At 40.0% G+C, this 22,147-nt stretch overlaps 3 protein-coding genes across 9 annotated transcripts; all 3 read right to left on the bottom strand.

Moving 5' to 3' along the window:
* Positions 1–1,170: 1,170 nt before the first annotated feature.
* Positions 1,171–10,096, bottom strand: LOC131529431 (pterin-4-alpha-carbinolamine dehydratase 2-like). Of its 2 annotated transcripts, none has more exons than XM_058759160.1 (4): positions 9,944–10,096; positions 7,250–7,375; positions 2,068–2,148; positions 1,171–1,489 (listed from the first exon to the last, which is right to left on the bottom strand). In XM_058759160.1, the coding sequence occupies exons 1-4, from the start codon at positions 10,046–10,048 to the stop codon at positions 1,394–1,396; spliced, it is 408 nt and encodes a 135-aa protein (XP_058615143.1). In that variant the 5' UTR covers positions 10,049–10,096; the 3' UTR covers positions 1,171–1,393. The 2 variants fall into 2 exon arrangements, with proteins under 2 accessions (XP_058615143.1, XP_058615144.1); XM_058759161.1 differs by lacking the exon at positions 9,944–10,096 and adding an exon at positions 9,728–9,910.
* A 1,007-nt stretch (positions 10,097–11,103) lies between these two features.
* On the bottom strand, positions 11,104–14,633 carry txndc15 (thioredoxin domain containing 15). 2 transcript variants are annotated; one of them, XM_058757634.1, is made up of 5 exons: positions 14,192–14,626; positions 13,846–14,117; positions 12,262–12,425; positions 12,041–12,171; positions 11,104–11,370 (listed from the first exon to the last, which is right to left on the bottom strand). In XM_058757634.1, the coding sequence occupies exons 1-5, from the start codon at positions 14,268–14,270 to the stop codon at positions 11,174–11,176; spliced, it is 843 nt and encodes a 280-aa protein (XP_058613617.1). In that variant the 5' UTR covers positions 14,271–14,626; the 3' UTR covers positions 11,104–11,173. The 2 variants fall into 2 exon arrangements, with proteins under 2 accessions (XP_058613617.1, XP_058613616.1); XM_058757633.1 differs by having other exon boundaries at positions 12,041–12,425; positions 14,192–14,633.
* A 1,545-nt stretch (positions 14,634–16,178) lies between these two features.
* c21h5orf24 (chromosome 21 C5orf24 homolog) lies at positions 16,179–21,757 on the bottom strand. Of its 5 annotated transcripts, XM_058757635.1 has the most exons (5): positions 21,350–21,757; positions 20,966–21,164; positions 18,510–19,099; positions 16,868–17,024; positions 16,179–16,604 (listed from the first exon to the last, which is right to left on the bottom strand). In XM_058757635.1, exons 2-5 carry the CDS (start codon positions 21,005–21,007, stop codon positions 16,536–16,538), a joined length of 858 nt encoding a protein of 285 aa, XP_058613618.1. In that variant the 5' UTR covers positions 21,008–21,164; positions 21,350–21,757; the 3' UTR covers positions 16,179–16,535. The 5 variants fall into 5 exon arrangements, with proteins under 5 accessions (XP_058613618.1, XP_058613622.1, XP_058613621.1 ...); XM_058757639.1 differs by lacking the exon at positions 20,966–21,164 and having other exon boundaries at positions 18,510–19,183; positions 21,350–21,756; XM_058757638.1 differs by lacking the exon at positions 20,966–21,164 and having other exon boundaries at positions 18,510–19,102; positions 21,350–21,756.
* Positions 21,758–22,147: the final 390 nt, after the last annotated feature.

Genomic DNA, 22,147 nt, shown 5'->3' with positions numbered 1-22,147 from the left:
TATTCTGTTATTCAATCATTCACTTAATTATCAATGCTAAAATGTCTCTATCTAATAAGAAATAAACTTGGAATACTTAAAACAACAAAAAAAAGTTTATCAGTTTCAAATGTGGCCCACGGTCACGACTCACAAGCCTGATCTGAGCCACACGCTTCCCACCAACAATCAGGCCTGGTGTTTCTGCTGTCACTCATGTTAGGGTTAGCTCTGGATGCATGTAAACACCTTCACCTGCGATCTGTCGGCTCACTGAGGTGCATACCACGTCTACATGACTGGAAGGCATCTTTACTGCGGAAGCATACTGTACACACTCTCATCCTAAGAAATTATGAAAATGTGTTGTCATCTTGTGTAGCCCAAGTAAACGTGGTACAGTCAAAATGCTGCATGCTTACAAACTGACTAAAAGGATATGAAAAAAAAATATGGGTCTGTAAAAGTTTCCTGCTGACATTTCGGAGTACTCTGGGGTTTTAACATCGGCTCTCATTACAAATGAAACGCATGGAGTTTGGTACACAAATCATTATGAAATGATTTATTACAGATTTTTTATTTTTTTTAATATTATATTCTTTTTCAAAAATTTTATATCACATACTCAGAGGTCTAGATGCTTGTTATGGTTACAAAGCACACATATTAATCAATCCCAAAATGCATTGTGACCAGTTATTCTGCAGTGTTGATCAAAACAGCTCTGATAAAAATAAAAAATAAATCTCCATGTGTTGTTTATTTTTGTATTTTTTTAGCTCAGCAATATACTAACATCAAACTCTTTTGTAAGAGCATGAACTGGGAGCCTATTTGTGTGTCTGCCTTCATAGAGCACTTCACATCAACCCATTAAAGTTTAGTAACTGCCTCTGTAGAGAGTGGTCAGCTACTTCCTACCGTCCGACAGTGCCCTGTGAAGGGGACTTAAGTGGTCATCTTAAAGCGCAGGGAGTGCATATGTTTAGTCTGAAGGGCTGCAAACAGCATAGTGAACAAGTGTCCGTCGATACAGAAGTGAAGAGGGAAATTTACCGGCCCACTGCATATAACAATTATCAGACATTCCTTACTATATTTCAGAGTTTTGAGTATGATAAATTCTATTAATAATATATGTTTTTAATACACATTTTTTCATATGTAAAAATGCACCTGAACAAATGATTTAAAATTGCATCAGATATTTAATGAATATGACATGTATCTACTAACAGTATTCCAACATCTGTTTAATATGCATTTATCAGAATCACGTAGATCCGAATAAGAAAAATGATTTTAAACACAACATGTGTGAATTAACAAATTAACTATTTCCCTTTTTTGGAATACAATACAAAAGATTTGACATATTGAAAATGAATGTATGTTCCAGAAGGAAGAGCCTCTACAGGGACAGTGCCACCTTATCAACGAATTTGGCCAGTCGAATGTCCTTCTTTGACAGTCCTCCACAGTCATGTGTAGATAAAGTTATCTGGACCTGAAAGACAGCCAGAAATTCAGTCATGATCAACAGCTAGCTTTCGCTATATCCACACCTTTACAGATCACTCTGGGTGTTCCTCAGGGCTCTGTTTTGGGGCCTCTACTTTTTATTACTCATGTTGACGTTATCATTATAAATGCTAGTTTTCATTTTTATGCTGATGACACAGTGATGTCCTCTATCCGTGTGCTGGGTGACTGCAGTAGTGAGTATTGGGAACAGCCCAAGCTTGTCCTGTCCTGCAGTTACTTTAATAAAGACGTCGGCCTACCGCACAGTAAGCTGATTTACGAAACCACTACTGCTTATTTCACAAAGAAAATTTCCACTACAGATTGTCAGGATTATTTCCCAGCACTCACTCCACTTTTCTCACTCAGCCTGACATGAAATGTGAGCTAGTGCACTACGTGGTGTGATTGTTTGCCGTGCAAACGTGACACTTTCAAAGGCCTGATGTGTGTGGCCTCTCATGTACTTTAAACACAGTGTATTCATGTTAAACATTTGGAAAAACATTATAAACTGCTGCTCAACGGTGAGAAATACGTGGCTGGGTTTGAAGTTATTACCTTGTTATAAACATTGAACCACTCCGGATGATGGTTCATCTTCTCTGCTTGCAGAGCCACTCGGCACATGAAGCCGAACGCCTGAGGAAAAGAAAACAGATGCGGTGCTGGAAGATCACAGGACTCACTCAACTCATCTAGCACACAGTTTAAGCACCAGTTTTACACTAGACAGGTTCTCCTCGATTATTAGCCGATCAACGCGAAATAACGCCGAACTCTGGTGCGGCTCGTGTGCCGGTCAAAAATGACAGAATTTTTTATTTATTTATTTCAATGAAATGAATGTATTATTTTGGTAATGTTTTTTTAATGAATATTTTGTATTTTTATGGGTATATTTTATGGTACTGAAGTATGGATGATTTATTCATTACCCGTTACCAATTTTTGAGCATAGACCTGAAAATGAAATTTACAACTTAAATTGTCATAAATCTTGTGTGAGCCCAACCTTAAGTTTGGTCTCGTTTAAAGAAGACACTTGGCAGATTTTTACTAAAGTGAAAAAACTTTTTTCTAAAAAAAAGATATAGATGTTATAGTTGTTAGGTTTGTTTATTGTTGTTATGTTTAAGTTTATTGTTATGAAAATGCACAAAAACACTTCAAATTTTATATGAAAAAATATAGGTAACTCTTTAAAGGTATTCATAATGTACATTGTAATGCATTATATATTTTCATAAATAAATATAATGAAAGTTAAAATGCATTATAATGTTTGAAGGTTTGTTTGTCATGTGTTTTCATATTCATTTTTATTCATCTGATCATACGATGCATTATAAGGCATAATTCATGCATTAAAACTACTTTTATGAGTTACATAAAAAAGCTTTAAGTAAAGTGTTACCAAAATATTTTCCAAAACATGTTTTACTCTAAAACAGCTTGAAATATCTCAAAAACAATGAGCTTTAGTGAGGTTTTTTTTGTGTGTGCGGTACCAATCATTTCCCCTTGAGGAAATTCGCTTGTATTCTAATGTAGTCATTTTTGACAGAGAACAACACGTGTGTGACTATCTTTTTCAGGACCATTTAACCTTTTCAAATCATGTCCATGATTCTCTGTGTGTGTGTGTGTGTGTGTGTGTGTGTTCACACAGCAAAAGCCAAAACCTTTACCATGTTTCGTACCATTCCGATAAAGTAATTAACAAAACGTTTCTGGTCAAAATTGACTGAACTGTGTTAACTGAATTGTTAACTGTGAATACCAATTTGTGAAAGGCATATATTTTTAATAACTTAAGGCATACATGGTTAAATGCAATAAGACACAGTAATGGGACATTCTGTATATATTGAACAGAGGAATGGATGGCGGCTTTGGCAAAGCGAATAGAGATGTTCTGTGCAGCAATTGTTTCGGTTTCTAAAACTCCAGCATAGGAAGTCTCAATCTAAATAGCGTGAGTATGTGAGCTCAGATGTTTAGCTGAGCTGAGATTGGAGGATGACAGAGTTACTGCGTCCTCCAATCAGAGGTTATTCTAGCGGGTCAGATCTCTCTCGAGCTAAACCGCCTGCGAAAAAAAAAACGCACTGGCTATTTCAGAGCAATTTCCCAATGCAATCTCAATTAAGCCTTTAAATACTTCCTTAGCTAATTAAGTCAACTGAACCGCCATTGTACACAAGCCTTTGCAGACAAATCTGTGGGCTTGGCCAAACGCTCTGATAATGAAACAGGAGTAGTTTAAAAAAAAAAAAAAAAAAAAAGAGGAGGAGGAAATTACGAGTGTCGTATATTGTAAGTAATTTGGGGAACACATGATGTAACACAATTGGCTATTTTATCAAACCGGCTATCAAGCAAACCGTCCTGTTATCCATTTAAAGTGATTGACAAAATCCTGCAACTCGACTCCATCGGCAATTTAAGCGCACGGTCTGCTTTTGCTCAGCTTTCATTAGGACTATTGGCAATTATTCAATAGCAGGGCATGTTAACGATCGCCAAAACATTTCCTTTTTGACGTTTGGTTTCTGGCAGGCAAAAAAACACAAGTCAGTATGAGACAACTAAACAAGCTTTGATTACTGAACCGGTCCAGTTCGATCTGACTCGAGCTCACGCTTCAAACCGAGCTCTGAACGCTGAATCACAAACACAATCTTATGTTGCTCAACATTAAATACGCATACGGCAGACTAATCGGCACTAGAGAGGTCAAGGACGGAGGTTCTGGGGTCTTTTGTTTGCTCTGTATTGTGCAGCGACGCCTCGCTCTGTCAGGAGCGGGTAATTAGTCTTGACATGTTACAGGCCCTCATCTCCAATAATCAGAACCACCGCCGCACGTTTCCCCGCACGCCACTTTAGGGGCATTTTCTGTTATTACGGCATGATTGTCATAAAGCACTGGATGAGTCCATGTGGACGTCGGGGTGGCATTCCCTCCGCGCTTCCAAACACATGTGCTTTCTGCCTTGCAGGATTCGGCCTAAACACACACAGATCGGGCTACGGAGGCTACGAACGTCTCGCATCAGACGCTTCAGAGCATAAATGAGTGTGATTACGGCTCCTCTCAGGGGCCCCGGCCCTCCTGATGCCAACAGCTGCCAATCAGCTTGATATAATGCTCTCCTAAATGTGACCCAGGACCACAAAACCAGTCATAAGGGTCAATTTTTCAAAACTGAGATTTATACAGCATCTGAAAACTGAATAAATAATCTTTCCATTGATGTATGGTTTGTTGGACAATATTTGTCTGAGATACAACTATTTGAAAATCTGGAATCTGAGGATGCAAAAAAATCTAAATATTGAGAAAATCACCTTTAAAGTTGTTCAAATGAAGTTCTTAGCAATGCATATTACTAATCAAAAATTTAACTTTTGATATATTTATGGTAGGAAATTTATAAAATATCTTCATGGAACATGATCTCTACTTAATATTCTAATGATTTTTGGCATAAAAGAAAAATCAATAATTTTGACTCATACAATGTATTGTTGGCTATTGCTACAAATATACCCCAGCGACTCAAGACTGGTTTTGTGCTGCAGGGACACATGTGTGCAGGCGTCTCTCTGAATGTCTTTGGAGAAAGGTAATAATACGGCATTGACATGCATCATAGTTTGACTGTTTAAATCGCAGAGTTTGATCATTTAATGGTTAATGGTTGGTTTTGTTTGAGGACTCACATTTTTCTGTGGCCACCAAAATCACATGAAGGTCAAAAGGGTTTGTCGTCTCTTAAAAAAGCTGATGCATCTATTGATTTTGATCAGAACTCGAGCGGTCTGAGACGCAACAGTAAACAGGAGTTTGATTTCTTTGAAGGGTTTCGCTTGAGTTGTTCATCATCGCAGCGGCTCTTTTCCTTAACAGCGTTTCATGAACATTTAACACTTTTTTAAAAGCAAATTTAAGTAATAAATCGAAAGGAACACGATATGGTCTCTGAACGTAAATGTCTTGAATTATTAATGCTTCAAAGTTTGAAAACACAACTTCCAAAATATCTTCGTTACTTTTTAAATTAATTTTACCACTGCATCAACAACAACAACTTTCGAATAACATCTGATCACGCTGCAAAAAGGTGATTTTTGTCTTGTTTTCCAGAGCAAACCTAAAGATCATTCACTGCAGAAACAAAACGGCATAAGATATTAAATCTTGTTTTATGAGAATCTCATGAAAGTTAAGTGAGTTTATGATTAAAAGAGCAAATATCTGGCAAAGGATAATCAACTTAATTGACGTTTTAATTTAGCATTGACAGATGTTTGATCAATTTTCCAGAAAACAAGACTCTGTATGTTCTTTTTGCATCTGCACTAAATGTATCTTGATTTAAGGAGAACGAGACAAGAATACGGAGGAAGAACATCGCAGTGCATGCAACATTTAATGCCATGACTTCATGAATTCAAGACTTTCTGCTTTGATTTTAAAACCTTTTAGGCATTAATTTGTGAATTAAGACTTTTAAGACCCACAGAAACCCTGAAGCAGTTTAAATAAAAATCAAAGAAAGAGTTCTAGTCTAAAGAAATGAAAGAAAGATTATCACAGAGTAATGCTCATCAGAGACAGTCGAGTCACATGTCAGCGTCCATCATCTGCGCCAGTCCGGGACGATGAAGGACGCCGAGAACCAAACACACGCAGAAGAGAGGAAGAGAACGACTGAGATGTGCAAATGGAAAAACGTGAGGTCACTATTACAAGGAGAGGCAAACAAAGTGAACAAAAGACAGCGTGTAAGAGAAACAGAGAGGCTGATGGGATAGTTAGTGGTTTTCTGAGGCACATGAAACATTTTAACCAATCTGATTGTTTGTGAAAGAAATCATTTTGATCAAAACTTCAATTGCTGCCAAGAACAGCTCTGCTGTGGCTCACGGTAATACAGACTGACACGAGGGGCTCTGAGGGGGAAGGGAGCGCGAGAGAGAGAGAGAGAGGAGGGCGGCCGAGGCCTAAAAACACTGGGATGTGTGTTTCAAAGTCTGGGGTCAGTGTGACCTATTTTCTTAATGAAATTAATACTCTTATCCATCAAGGACTCATTAAATCGACCAAAAGTGCCAGAAAAGACATTTATAATGTTTCAAAATATTTATATTTCAAATAAATGCAGTTTTTTTAACTTTCTGTTCATCTGTGAATCCTGAAAAATAAAATGCATCACAGTTTCCACAAAAATACTGGGCTGTTTTCAACATTGATAATAATCAGAAATGTTTCTCGAGCCGCAAATCAGCTGAAGATCACGTGACGCTGAAGACCGCTTTGAAATACAGCTGCGCATCGCAGAAATAAATCACAGTTTAACACGTATTCACAGAGAAACAGCTGCTTTACATTCTAATAATATTTCACATGTATTTTTGATCAAATAAATGCAGCCTTGATGATCATAAGTTTATTTTGTGTCAAAGCAAGGGTTTGAGAAAAGAGGCTGCAGAAAAGTGCTGGGTTTACACCTGCAACTAATAAAGCGCGAGCGGATTCGAGGCGTTTCTGTCTGTGAAAGCCATTTGGAGCACAGCGGCGCTGAACAGCAGCACAGAGAGTCTCTGCAGATCAAGAGTCTGAGAGAAGAGCAGAGGACAGCGACATCTAGAGAGCGATCCAGCTTCAGGTCAAGTCGAGATCGTGTGTGTGGAGATAGCGGCAGTAGTAGTTTAGGTGTGTGGCGTGGCTCACCTGGTTGAAGGTTTTGAAGTGCAGCTCCTTGTAAAGAGCGTCGCGGTCCTCGACCTCCACCCATCCAGTGGCCCTCAGCTCCAGCAGAAACTGCTCTCGCTCGGCGGAGGACAGCCAGTCTGCGGCCTCAACACAACACAACACATCATTATACCACGCGTGACCCCGGACCACAAAACCAGTCATGAGGGTCAATTTTTCTAAACTGAGATCTATACATCATCTGAATAAATAATCTTTCCATTGATGTATGGTTTGTTGGACAATATTTGTCTGAGATGCAACTATTTGAAAATCTGGAATCTGAGGGTGCAAAAAAATCTAAATATTGAGAAAATCACCTTTAAAGTTGTTCAAATGAAGTTCTTAGCGATGCATATTACTAATCAAAAATGAAGCTTTGATATATTCACGGTAGGAAATTTACTAAATATCTTCATGGAACATGATCTTAATATCCTAATGATTTTTGGCATTAAAGAAATATGTATAATTTTGACGCATACAGTGTATTGTTGGCTATTGCTGCAGATATAGCTGTGCTGCAGGGACACATATATATCATCCTGCTGCGCAAACACATCGCTGTCTGGTCTGGCAAACATCATCATCTCTTCAGTATCATATTATATAATGAATAAACACATAATAAGCTTAAACTTTCACTCTGATCGAGAGATTGTTAATAGTGTGCAGTAATACAGGTGAAACCGCACGTTGTATTTTCTATTCTTGCACACATTCAAAACTTCCTTCTTCCACGGTTTAGACGTTTATGCATTCATAGAAACGTTTTACACACTACCTGTGTATCAAATTATTACAACGTAACCTCAACATACTATTTTTTTTAATTTTCATAATATAAATTTAAAAACTAACTGATTTTAGCCTTTATTTCTTTAACTATTTAAAATAATTATAGCTTAATTAAGTTAGTAAAATCATGCATAGTGTTTTAGTACTGGTACAAAAATGATTAAAGGGAACGCTTTCATTATGACAGCAGTGATAAAGCGATTATAAAATGAAAATTAATTAACTTTACGCCTAAATTTACATATAAATGTGTTATAAATGTACACCAAGACAGAATATATAAACATTATACACGTAAAAACACCAACAAACTGTAAAAAAACATACAAAACTGTCACTTTCAAAAGGTACTAATATGTACTTTTAAAGAAGTAATACTTTTAAGGTAGTAATATGCAGTGTTGGGCTCGTTACTCAAACATGTAATATATTACTCATTACTAGTTACTCCTTTCAAAAGTAATATAGTTACACTACTAGTTACTCTTCCTTCACGCCCCACAGAAGCTGTAACTGTGTATCTTCCACATTAAATTCTTCTAGAATGTTACTAATAACATATTTCTGCCGCATCGTTTGACCAAAATCCACACTGTACCGCAGTCAGAAGTTATTACAAACACTCAGTGATTAACAGAGACATTCAAGCAGAAGTGTATTCATCTCATTAATTGTGTGTAGCTGGATTGTAATTGTAATTTCTCTGTTACTCATATACGATTATATTTCATTATGTATTTTATCAAATCACATCAGTTTGTAAGAAACTGTTTAATTTTCCAAAAAGATGTTTAATTATATTAATATAATGTACCACATGCTGATCAGAGGGATGTAATGCCAGAGTAAAGTAAAGCCACAACTTACACAACACTAATACTACTAACTAACTAACTAACTAACTAACACACACACACACACACACACACACACACTCGCTCACACACACACACACACACACACACACACACACACACACACACACGCGCACACACACACACTCACACTCTCTCACACACGCACGCACGCACACACACACTCACACTCTCACACACACACACACACACACACACACTCACTCTCTCTCACACACACACACACACACGCACACACACGCGCACACACACACACACACACACACGCGCACACACACACACACACACGCACGCACACACACACTCACTCTCTCTCACACACACACACACACACACACACACACACACACACACACAGCGGTGTTATCGGGTCTATTGCGCCATCTGTCGGGTGAACAGGGTTATAAACAGTCAGACCGATTAAAATCTATTTCACTGCGGTTTTAACAGCGTTATAATCTTGTATCGGTCAAAACTACACACAAGGTCATCCGAAATACTTTGGCATTGTGTTTGTGTGTGTTTGACCTGGTTATAAGTGTGCGTTTACCTACTTTTGAGGACAAATTTGTACCCGGAAATCATACTCATTTTGCATAAAAAATTAAAACAGAAAATGTTTAAAATAAAATTAAAATAAATAAAATAATAAATACCCCAACACAGCAAGAAAGAAAGAACCTTTAAAAAATAATAGTTTTGTGGCTTTTCAAACGTGTAATTGTAATTGCTCGAGTCCAGGTTGTTGACTCGCGCTTCGCGGTTTATTTGGGACGCAACTTACGTCTCAAACGCAACGAGCTCATAAACCCGCCATGCCTCTCTTTCTGAGAAAACCAGCTTTAATTCCTCTGATTAGCTGCTAAATACTAGAACGTGTTAGCATTGTCCTCCAGACGCGACGCCGCTGATTGGTCGAGCAGCTGCCGACGTCACACTCACGCACAGCCGCGAAAGAAAGCGTTCGCAAATCTCGGTCGAAATGAGAATAATATCTTACCATTTTCCCCGCGCCACCTTCAGCAGACAGATAACAGCGGGTTAGTTTAGAGAAAGCGCTCGGCCATCGGCGGCCAGGGGTCAGAGTAAACATTAACCAGCTCATCGCCACTGAAGGGCTGCCCCGAGCGCGCCTGATCACAATTACAGCGAGGCCCCTTATAATCCATCAAATCCCACCTGAGCGTAAAGAAGGTTTTCATTTATAAAGCTCTAAACATATTACTGTTTTTGTGCACTTCCTGCAAATATGGAAAAATAAAAGGTCTCGATTAAATGTGTGCAGTGTCTCATTATTAGTGCAGATTGTCACATGACCAGAGCAGTATATGCTCCAGGGCCACATATGCTGCAATAAAGTAACAATTTTGAAATATGTTAAAGGTTGTATTTTTAGTCTTTTATCTCAGTGTTGTATAAGGGTTTTTATGCATAATAGTAACCCTAGAATGTGATCAAATACAGTTTAAAATAGCTGTGCTGAGATTTATACACGTTTTTATGACTGCAGAAACATGTTAATTCAGTGCACACATGATCCCAACGCGGTCCGCTGTGTGACAGACCCTAAAACAAGATTTACTAATCTTGTGACACTAATTACTAATGACACATCATTTATATATTTTCAAGTCTGGGATGACTCTGGGGTTGAAGGGGTTAAGCACTAGAGTCTGCGTCATTAAGGTCTTCTGCAGCGCCAAAATACTAATTAAACTTAATTGTGGAAAAATGCTTGACTTTTTTTTTTTTTTTTTAATGCAGCACAGTTAATGTCAATTTACCAAAAAAAAAAAAAAAGTTTCAGTCTCGCAGTTCCTAATGAAATTAGATGAGCTCAGCGCTGATTCATTTTCCACCGGATGTTTTTATTAAATGCAGTGTGTGCAAAGGATTGTGGGTGATTGCATGCATCCTTCAAACTGGAGGCTGCCCCAGTCCTGTCCGGCGTTCTCAACGCAGCACTACTGTACTGCTTACTACACTAACAGAAGTACGCTAACGCTACTAACATCACCTCACTGTGGTTTATGTACATTAGACATAAGTTTTGCATTTTAATTGTCTTTCTTTTGCTATTCTGATTTAATACCAAGTCCAGTAATAGACTGATATTACAGAAAGGCTTTGACCGAACAGAACTAAACAAGTACACAACAATATGAGCAGATTCTTTACATTCATACACTTATTTATTCTGCAAGTATGTACATTCGGATCACAGCAGAGACTAGTCCTGATGCTCGTGGTCTTGTCCTGGAATGAGCCAGCGGATGCTGTCTGAGCAGAGGATAGCATACAGAGTGAAGCCTGATATGAACAGCACCGAGAACACAAAGAGCCAGTCGATGCCTTTGACAGGAACCGCAGGAAGAGGTCCGGCGCGGTCTTCCTCCAGCACGGCCTGATCTGGACTCGCTTCAAAACCTAGAGGACGGCGGGAAAACCACACAAAGTCATCATGTCGAACACACACGGGATAAGTGTGGAAATGGTACTTTAAAATCTTTTCAGCGGTCTCCTCCCCCTTAGTGGGTGGAGTCAAGTGTCATATTACAAAATGTATTACAGTCTTTTATAATCTTGACAAAATACATATTGTCAAGGTCCGAGTCTCAAGATTTCCATATTTAGTGGTTATTTTGTGATATAGTAATATTTACAGAGAAATTTAGACAAAAATGCATAAAAAAATAAAAAATAAATCAATGGAGATTTGATGGCACCCGGTGGCTGTTTGTGGTATAACGCCCTAAATAAAATCTCACAGGAACATCAATTTTTTTATATCAACTTCAAATTTGGAACATACCTTATTTAGACACAAGGCTTTAAATTTATAGCAATTTTGGATTCTAAAATGTAAAATATTTATTTTATATAAAATAAAAAAATGGTACAGTGCGTTTTCTTTACAGTAAATGTAAACTTCTATAACTAATTGATACGTATTTTGAAATGATTGCAATAATCTGATCGTCTTCTTCAAAAAAGAGCCCAACCTTGGGTCTGTGTTCTAAAGCAGTTTAAGTCTGGGTAGTGCACTTAAGGTGTGCTTCTGAACGAACCGGATGGAGCTGAATGATGAACACCACACCTGTCTGGTTTGTGATGAAGGAGCTCAGCGTTTCTAGCGTTCTGTCTGTCTGGTTGAACCTGGCCATGGGTTTGGCTCCTTGAAACAAGAGTATATTGGGGACGGCCACCGTGCCGAAGCGCGTGGAGAGACTGTGAACAGAGCGAGAGAGAAACGCAGCTGATGAAGACAGAAACACCCTCAGCGGGCCAGACCGAGATGAGGGAACGTCACTGATCAACCTGCTGTGCTGGGACGCGTCGAGCGCGAGGAAGTGCATGCTGGGAAAGACTCGCGGCAGGGCGTTGAAGTGAGGGGCAAGGTTTGCCGAAAACTGACACCACGTGGTATAAAAGAGAACCAAGGAGCACTCGGTGCTGTTGGCATTCAGGAGCTCCATCAGGTCCTGCGGAGAAACAAAATACAGCCTAAATGCATCTTATAGATCTTACTGTGAGCAGCTCATCTGGGGATGTGTTTTACGTTTAACCCATGGGCGGAGCTTGCGGCAATTTGACTAAATACGTGTCAATTAATACCATCAAAAGTAAATATGCACATAATGTAGTTATTTTGTAAGTAAATTATGAACTCAATGGCTTCCCTAATCTCATTTGCGTAAGACGTTGTCGCGAAAGAATCTGCATTTTGGCGGATAATAGCCTATGTTATATACTGCTTGCCGGTTGCATGCACTGTTGCCATGACAACCCCATGCCTTGCTGCTGCTCTGCGCGATCACAGTAAAACCGCTTAAATGGTGCACGGAGCGTGAAATGCTAAAATGTATTTAAATGTCTGACTGACCAAATGAACTGGAGTACTGCGTCAGGCTGACCAAGCCTTATCACAGCATCTACAGATCACTGCTCTTTTGTTGGTTTTGATTGTTTACATTGTCCTCATTTGTCTGCTACACGACTAAAAGTAAATGTAATGATTAACTATAGAGACTTCAGGCAGGTGATAGAAAGGTTTGATACGTGACAAGAACAATCACTGAACTGAGTAACTAAACCAGCGAGCGAGAGTAACACGCGCTAGTGTTTACATGACAGCGCACAACCAGCCAAAACCTGAAATCACTAGCATCTGGAATAAGAAAACGTTCTGCTCACCAAAGCGGTTTATTTGATCAAAAATACAGTAAAACAGTAATAGTGTGAAATAATATTATAATTTAAAATATGTGAATATGTGTTAAACTGTAATTGATTTCTGTGATCAAAGCAGTCTTCAGCATCACGTGATCTTCAGAAATCATAATAATATGCTGATTTGCTGCTCAACAAACATTTCTGATTATTATCAATGTTGAAAACAGTCGTGCTGCACAATATTTTTGTGGAAACTGTGATGCATTTTATTTTTCAGGATTCACAGATGAATAGAAAGTTCAGACGTACAGCATTTATTCAAAATGGAAATCTACTGTAACACTGTAAATGTATTTGATGTGACCTTGATGAATAAAAACAATTTTTTTTTTTTTATTAACAAATCTTACTGTCCCCAAACTTTTGAATCAGTTTCCACAAAAATATTTGGCTGTTTTCAACATTGCTATGAACCAGAAATGTTTGTTGAGCAGCAAATCAGCATATTATTATGATTTCTGAAGATCACGTGACGCTGAAGACTGCTTTGAAATACAGCTGCGCATCACAGAAATAAATTACAGTTTAACACGTATTCACAGAGAAACAGCTGTTTTAAATAACATTTCAGAATGTGAGAGTTTTACTGTATTTTTGAGAAATGTAGCTCTGGTGAGCGGAAGAAACCGGAGATCTGAACCGGTCCGGTGCCGGTCAGCACTGCTGCACCTGAGAAGCGTTGAGGATCTGCACCGAGAAGCGCTCGGTGCCGCTGATGTTCCGCTTGTCGCAGCTGACTTTGTACGTCTTGGCGGTCTCGGTGAGGTTGTGGCTCTGGGTTTCTCCGGTGACGGCGGACAGCAGCGCTTCTGTCTCGGTCTCGCAGCGGCCCTCGGCGCACGCTTCCCCCGCCAGCTGCTCCATCTCCGCGGGCTGAGGCGCTCCCAGCACCGCCGTCCGAACCTGCTCCGGATCCGACGGGCCGGCGACCTCGACTGCATCTGAGGAGACAGAGAGACCTGTCAGATCACCGCTCGAGTGTTTCCGTCAGGATTCGGTGTTTGTGTGTTTATACCTCCGCCTGACAGACGCACGAGTCCGGCGATAATCAGCCAGATCGCCACCCCGCGGAGTCTGTCCGGTGCTGAGCCCATTCTGCCGCCGATCACGGACAGACAGAATCAGCGCATGACTCGTGATGATCTTCTTCTTCTTTTGGTTTTATGGCGGGTTCGTGATGAGCTTAATGTTGATGTTTTCTTTCAACGGACTGAAAGAGGAAAGATTCGACTTCCGGTTCCGGCGCAGCTACGGCGAGCGAGACTCACGCAACTCGAAAACAAACAGCTCGATGGTTATTCAAACAATACGTCGAAGGTCGACTGATAATTTCTTTCCATAACAGTTTATTCCTGAAGGGGCGTTATTTGACGGCGAAGATACGATTTTGTGTTGAAATTTGAGCGCTAACTCAGAAAATAAATTCCTTCTTGGCCTGTAAAAGAGAATTCGCCTCATAATGCGGTTAAACACAAACCGCTGTGATTGGTCCATCCACGGAAGGTCCACACGTGGTTTCTGTTACTTTTCTGCGCGCTTCTGTGGATGGACCAATCACAGTGGTTTGTGTTTAACTGCATAATGAATGGAATTTAGTACAGTGAAGAGTTAATAGGAGCAGTATTATTGTGAAATACACCACCAGAGTCATTACTAGATATGACATAGATATATAACAGATATAGATGCCCATTTTAACACACTTTTATGTAATTTAAAATAATGTATCTTGGAGAGGTGAGGTGTCCAAGTCGCAACATCTAGCTGCTGGGGTGCCTCAGGGCTCAGTTCTTGGACCACTTCTCTTCTCTGTCTACATGGCATCACTAGGTTCTGTCATTCAGAAACATGGCTTTTCATATCACTGCTATACTGATGACACTCGACTCTACCTCTCATTCCATCCTGATGATCCGACGATAGCTGCTCGCATCTCAGCTTGTCTGACAGACATTTCTTGCTGGATGAAGGATGATCACCTTCAACTCATCCTTGCCAAGACAGAACTGCTTGTGGTTCCATCAAACCTTTACAATTAATCCAGAACACGGCAGCAAGATACATTTTTAACGAGCCAAACAGAATACACATCACACCTCTAATCATCAGTTAGCACTGGCTACCAATAGCAGCTCGCATAAAATTCAAGACATTAATGTTTGCCTACAAAACCAGCTCTGGCTCTGCACACCTTTACCTAAATTCAGTACTTATGTGCCTCTAGAAGCTTGTGTTCTGCAAGTGAACAACGCTTTATTATTCATCCCAAAGAGGCACAAAATCACTTTCACAGACTTTTACATGAACTGTTCCCTCGTGCCCGACTCAATCCCAGCAGCTGAGTCCTGAGCCATCTTCAAGAAACCGCTAAAAACACATCTCTTCCATCTTTATTTGACCCTCTAACTCTAGCACTCTCTATTCTAATTCAATTTTATCTATTTGTTTATATATATATTTAAAAGAAACCACTTTATACTAACACTCGCACTCTCTATTTGTTTTCTAACTGCTTGTTTTCTTAAAAAACGGCCTCTAACACTAGCTTTCTCTATTCCTTTTCTATTCTATGTACTTGTTTTCTTTTTATTATATGTATGTATGTGTGTATATATATATAAACACACACACATTGGCTAAGTGAGACTTGTCACAACACTCACACAACGCTCTTTTGTTGTTTTGATTGCTTCTATTGTCCTCATTTGTAAGTCACTTTGGATTAAAGCGTCTGCTAAATGACTAAATGTAATTTATATCTCAATCGACTGAATTTGATGTTGAGGTAAAAACATACCTTTAATCGATATCAAAAAGTAAAACTATGAAATCAATGTGGTATTTTTCTTTGATTGTGAAATATAGGCTTTTCTTGTGTTCTTATATGTACTAGTACTACTATTGATTGCATCGTACACTTCTTTAAAACCATTAAAGTAAAATAAAATTCCAAGGTTATTAGGTTATTGGTGTAGAATGAAATAAACAGCAATAAGACTTCCTTGATGTAGTTACATTTTAATAAAACACACACAAACATGTATTTCTTCATATTGGAACTGTATTACAAAGTAAATAAACAAGGAAAAAATAAAAGCCCACGTCACTGATTATATGAATGTAACAAATTGAACATAAACCTGCTCTTAAAGCCACACATTGCTACTAACAGGCTACGCACTACTCATCTCAATCATCGTGATATTAAACCATAAGAAGATTTTTACATCACTTGTTCACAAGATGCTGACAGCATTCCCACACCAACAATAATCATCAGAGTCAGAATAATAAATACAATACAAAAGGAACTATTACAAGACGTGTGGTGATTGGCGTGTGTAGTTACAGAGTGTGTGTCATGTTTCCATCACATCTCCTGACCATGCACACGCTATAGAGAGCTGCTGGAGTTCTTTGGTGGAGTGCTGGAATGAGAGAAACACGCTTCGATGAAACTATTGCACTCGTTATCGTGTCACTATGTGAATCAAGCCCATGAACAACCCAACATGACATGCAATGGACATTCAGAGTGACCACAGAGCGTCAGAGACGTATTTACAGCTTCAGAGGAGGGAGAAACGGCCAGACGGCCTGCCACGGTCAGCAGAGTCCAGTGACCTGTGTGTGTGTGTGTGTGTGACAGACGAGTTCAGGAGTATGATGGCAGAGCGCTGTGGATGGGTACCGGCAGAGCGTTCCTCGACTGACCGCCGTCTGGACACACGGCCGCCGGGGAAAAGGCCTCCGATGGCATGACGCTGATCGGCGGAGGGGTTTTTTGGTTTCGTACGGGGAAGCCGCTGAGGAGGAACGGCGGAGCTTGAAACAGCATTTTTGGCGTTCTAGACGAGGAAGAAAAATGGACATGATTTCATAAAGACACACAATCCAAGCCCAATGAAAAGCAGCCAAACACTAACAGAACACACACTGATGGAAACACTGGCCCAAATACATTAGCAAACATTAAAGGGTTAATTCACACAAAAATGAACATTGTGTCACAATTGTTGAAGGTGAAGGTGAGTAATTAATGACAGAATGTTTATTTCTGGGTGAACTATCCCTTTATAGGAAAACGAACTTGGGCTGCTGTCCTCGACGGAGGCGTGAACCCGAGGCTCGGCTTGAGCTCTAAATTCAATCCCTCACTGCGGTTCTGGCCAGAGAGACGCTGGGACGGTGCGATGACCGCTGCTTACAGAGGCTCGTGATGATTGACAGGACTGAATGATTAGGCTCCTCCTCAACATGCATTTGGAACTTCATTAATTGTTCTGTTACTGTTGTGTTTTGTACATGTGACTTAGATTTTTAAGTTTAATTGTAAATTTGAAAAATAATGATTTCATTCAACAAATCCTGAATTCAGGGATTAGAGATTGTATTTTCGCACTCATATTCACAACACTGTAGTGGTGTCCGTGTGCGATAAACTCATAGATGCAATCTTTAGCACTTGACTTGAACGCAGCATTTTGTGTTACACACAGAAGCAGAAAGCTTGATCGAGGATGCATTAAGGGTTCAGCCAAAATGAAAATGTGCTGAAAATGTGTTCACCCTCAGATCATCTGAGATCAGGATGAGTGTGTTTCTTCATCAGGTTTGGAGAAATGTGTCTCTGCATCAGTGTCTCAGCAATGGATGCTCTGCAGTGAATGGGTGCCGTCAGAATGAGAGTCCAAACAGCTGATAAAAACAGTGAAAAAGTCTGCTGTTGTCTCTCACATCAGAGTCCAGCCACATGTTTGTTTAGAGCTGTTTTGTCTTGTAAACGCTGCTTGATCTGCAGATTTCTCTCCTGATTCACACCAGAACACTTCTTCACTGCAGGAAGAGTTATTATGGATTATCCTGTTGAAAAAAAACAGCATATGCTGGTTAGGTATATTTTGAAGCACGGCTGCTGGTTTGAACTGGTTTAAGCTGGTTATGTGCTGGTCCTGAGCAGGAGCTGGTTGTTTAGGACCATCTTAAACCAGCTCATGACCAGCAGCCATGCCTCAAAACATACCTAACCAGCATATGCTGCTTTTACAACAGGGTACGGACTCGTATTTGAGTTAAAAACGTCTTAATGCTGGATGTGTTTCAGCTTTTGTCTTCTCCAGATGTTAACTGATGGACTGGAGTGCTGTGGATTATTGTGATGTTTTTATCAGACTCTCATTCTGACGGCACCCATTCACTGCAGAGCATCCATTGCTGAGACACTGATGCAGAGACACACTCATCCTGATCTCAGATGATCTGAGGGGGAGCACATTTTAATCTTGGCTGAGCTACTGGTTTAATGTAATATGAGGAGTGAAGTGTGCGGTTACTCTGTGGTCGTCTCCTCCTTCAGCGCAGCGTCACAGGCTCCAGGTTTGTGCATGACGCTGTAGGGGAACGCGGCTCCGCTGCAGGCGCTGTAGCTCAGTTTGCTGAGGCGCGACTGGCTCTTTATGCTCCCCGGCGGGCGACCGGGACTCACTTTATACCCCGCGGCTTTGGTGGTGCCCAGCGGCCGTCCCGGACTGGTCTTGAAGCCGGCGGCCCTGGTGGTGCCCAGAGGTCTGCCTGTGCTGGTTCTGTACCCGGCTGATTTGGTGGTGCCCGCCGGACGCCCGCGTTTCCCAGATCTCCCTGACGCACTCTTCTTCTTGGAGTCGCTCTTGTTGTTGGTCTGAGCGGCGGCGGGCCCCGGGGACAGCGGCGGCTCCTCGCGGCACGCCATGGGTTTGAGGACGCCGGGAGGAGGCAGGTAAGCGAAGCACATCTGCCGAGGGCGCTGAGGAGGAGAAGACTGATAGAACTTCGTGGGGCACAAATCAAAGTGGCTTGGCGAGAGCCTCCCATCCTCGGCTAAACATGACGGCCTGCTGTCCACACAGAAATCACTGCCGGCCCCGGACCCCTGACGCATCATCTTCTGCTGACAGACGCCAGGAGAGAGCGGATAAAGATCCCATGAAACCAGACTCTTTTTAATGCTTTTGACCACATATATATGACCCTGCAGCACAGAAGCAGTCATAAGCAGCACAGCTATATTTGCAGCAATAGTCAACAATACACTGTATGGGTCACAATTATACATTTCTCTTTTATGCCAAAAATCATTAGAATATTAAGTAAAGATCATGTTCCACGAAGATATTTTGCAAAGTTCCTACCGTAAATATATCAAAACTTCATTTTTGATTAGTAATATGCATTGCTAAGAACTTCATTTGGACAACTTTAAAGGTGATTTTCTCAATATTTAGATTTTTTTGCTCCCTCAGATTCCAGATTTTCAAATAGTTGTATCTCAGACAAATATTGTCCAACAAACCATACATCAATGAAAGCTTATTTATCTCAATTTCAAAAAAATTGACCCTTATGACTGGTTTTGTGCTCCAGGGTCACATATGTCTGTTTGGGGCGAGACACAACAGGCAAAACATTCGTTTTTCATGCACTGGTCATTTCTGAGATTTAGATGTTCATAAAACGTTTTTTCAGACTAGTGGAAAAAACATCCAAAATACACATTTAAGCGTGTATTTGATCTATTTGCAACTTTAGGTTTCAATTCCAATCCATATCTTTAAAGGGTCATGACATGAGAAATCAAATTTGTCTTGATCTTTTGGAATATAAGAGTCTTTGCACCATTAAAACATCCTGCAAGTGTCATAGCTTACAACGTCCTCCTCATTATAAACAAAGCATTTATTTAATAATCGAGCTTCAAAAACGGCTCGTTTGGATCCGAGGGGCAGGATGATGTCACCTGGGCACAAACACGCCTCCAGAGCGAGACATTGACATAGGCCCCGCCCACTGGCGTCCAGTAGCTAACAGCTGACACGTGATCACGCTGAATACGTCAGAATCAAATATAAATCTCGTCTGCGCTGGAGACCGTGAACAGATACGAGTCTGTCGTCAGGACAAATGCTGTAAAGATCGCAAATGGAAATAACTATTTTATTTTGATCATGTTGTCAAAACACTCAAAACACACAATAGCGAGGGGCGTTGATACTGTTTCCTGTGCAGGACGTCAACCAATCATAACAGCGGCTGATTACTGACGAGCCTTAAAGGACACGCCCCTTAAAAACAGCTCGTTTCAGAGAATGAGGGTTGAAAATAATAATTTTTCCACATATTTGTTTATTTGTGCAAAATACTTCATTAACATTATAAGTAGGGTTGCAAAGGGGTGGAACATTTTCGGAAACTTTCCAAAAAATCCTAGAAAGTTTCCAAAATTTCTGAAATTACTAAATTTTATGGAAATTTTCCACCTTTTTGCAACCCTAATTATAAGTAAACCTCAAGGAACATATTAAAATACGGTAATAATTTTAAAAAATCAATGTCATGACCCCTTTAAAGAGTTTCTTCTCTTACAAACACCAAACTTTACAGCTGTATTCCTCTCTATATTCTGAAGGTTTGTTCATATTTCATTCACACTGATTTATACCACATTTAACTCCTAAAAACATGGTGAAAATGTGTTTGTTTTCTGTCTGTTCACAGTATTTTCTGATTTATGGAGTGATTAAAAAGAGAAATCCAAAATGCCCTCTGAAAAACTTAAAAACATGTCAACAAAACAAGAATCATCAATCTGGCTTTATCTTATGTTTAGACTTCTGTTCTGAAAATATAGGCAAATATGCGCATGTTTAACCAGATAATGTCATATTTGCATATTCAAACAAAAGTTCAGAAAACTGTGATACTACACAGCTGTCTGTACTGTGATTTATTAGTTGTATCATCTGTAGTGTCCTGCCTGAAGAGTAGGATGCATCTTCATCATCATCATCTTCATCATCACAGTCAGTTGTGGACTAAACTCAAGTCATGGATCTCCAAGTGTTTGGTGTTAAACTCAGCAGCTGAGCTCTTGGTGTGAATGCATGTTTCAGAAGCTCTTATTATATTCAGCCAGGGCTACATTAGCATGCATAGCTTTAACTGTGACATGAACACTGTAAAGACACACAACTGTCACACATGACAAAGCCCCTTAATACTCGGTCTCCCACAAATAACAGAGTGACAAAATAATAATAATAAAATTAATAAAACGTTTGATTTCAAGGAAAACACACATCAGTCCATGCACAGTTACAGAAACAGCATCTGTTTTTAAAGAGATGATCAGTGACTGTACCTCGCGGTAATGTCGACACTGGAGAGGAAAGGGTTAAATGTGACATTTTTGTCCCATTTTGGAGCTACGGATGAATTCTGACTGATTATGATCGAAGCTCGTCGAATAAAACGCAAGAGATTGACGTTCACCTCGACGTTCAGAAAACGTGCCAAAGCTTTTTCGCAATTTTAGGAGATGCTTTAGAAATCAGCGTCAGCCATTGATATTAAATATTAAGAAATCAAAAGGATACCGCGCATGCGCACTGAGTGCTGCGCGCAGCAGATGGAGCTGCATTGACAGTAGAATTCATCTGACGCGATGGATATAAATAATATTTCATCTAGTTCAAGTCTTCCATCTTCAGCTCCACATCAGCGTTTGAAAGCGTCTGTCTGTGCTTTGATTATTGTTCACACTGACGCAGAGACGCTGCTGACTTCTGTTACTTTACTCCGCGCTGCGCAGGATGGACCAATCACAGCCGTTTGCGCTGCAGCGATTAAACCAGCGCTGAGAATGACAGATGCCAATCATTACAGCCAACCAATCACAACTCTGCATTTTTATAGATACACCTTACCTTGCTTGCTTTCTAGCAGTTAATCAGTAAATCACCAGAGCTGGGTGGATTACTCACAAATTGTAATCCTTTACTAATTCCGAATTACATGACAAAATTGAGACGTAATTTATTACATTACACATTTACGGTTATACTTTCAGATTACTTTTGACCCAAGTCGTTTATCACATTGATTTAAATAGGATTGTACCATATTGATATAAAAATACAAAGAGTAAGAAAATATTTTC

This window comes from Onychostoma macrolepis, chromosome 21 (genome assembly GCF_012432095.1).
Source record: "Onychostoma macrolepis isolate SWU-2019 chromosome 21, ASM1243209v1, whole genome shotgun sequence".
In the NCBI taxonomy this organism is placed as follows: Eukaryota; Metazoa; Chordata; class Actinopteri; order Cypriniformes; family Cyprinidae; genus Onychostoma; species Onychostoma macrolepis.
Note: the sequence above shows the minus strand (reverse complement) of the source record. Positions and strands in the feature narration are given on the sequence as shown.

What these genes read in the sequence shown, in the direction of transcription:
- LOC131529431 (XM_058759160.1), bottom strand. Translation starts at nt 10,048, where the DNA reads ATGAGCTGGTTAATGTTTACTCTGACCCCTGGCCGCCGATGGCCGAGC. An exon ending in AAGGTGGCGCGGGGAAAATG is followed by an intron (nt 7,376 to 9,943) that starts GTAAGATATTAT and finishes TGTTGTGTTGAG; the next exon opens with GCCGCAGACTGGCTGTCCTC. An exon ending in GGTTCAATGTTTATAACAAG is followed by an intron (nt 1,490 to 2,067) that starts GTAATAACTTCA and finishes GCTGTCTTTCAG; the next exon opens with GTCCAGATAACTTTATCTAC.
- c21h5orf24 (XM_058757635.1), bottom strand. Translation starts at nt 21,007, where the DNA reads ATGATGAAGATGATGATGATGAAGATGCATCCTACTCTTCAG. An exon ending in AGATGCATCCTACTCTTCAG is followed by an intron (nt 19,100 to 20,965) that starts GCAGGACACTAC and finishes GTCTGTCAGCAG; the next exon opens with AAGATGATGCGTCAGGGGTC. An exon ending in AGTCGAGGAACGCTCTGCCG is followed by an intron (nt 16,605 to 16,867) that starts GTACCCATCCAC and finishes CTCTCATTCCAG; the next exon opens with CACTCCACCAAAGAACTCCA.
- txndc15 (XM_058757633.1), bottom strand. Translation starts at nt 14,270, where the DNA reads ATGGGCTCAGCACCGGACAGACTCCGCGGGGTGGCGATCTGGCTGATT. An exon ending in CGTGCGTCTGTCAGGCGGAG is followed by an intron (nt 14,118 to 14,191) that starts GTATAAACACAC and finishes CTGTCTCCTCAG; the next exon opens with ATGCAGTCGAGGTCGCCGGC. An exon ending in AGATCCTCAACGCTTCTCAG is followed by an intron (nt 12,426 to 13,845) that starts GTGCAGCAGTGC and finishes GTTTCTCCGCAG; the next exon opens with GACCTGATGGAGCTCCTGAA.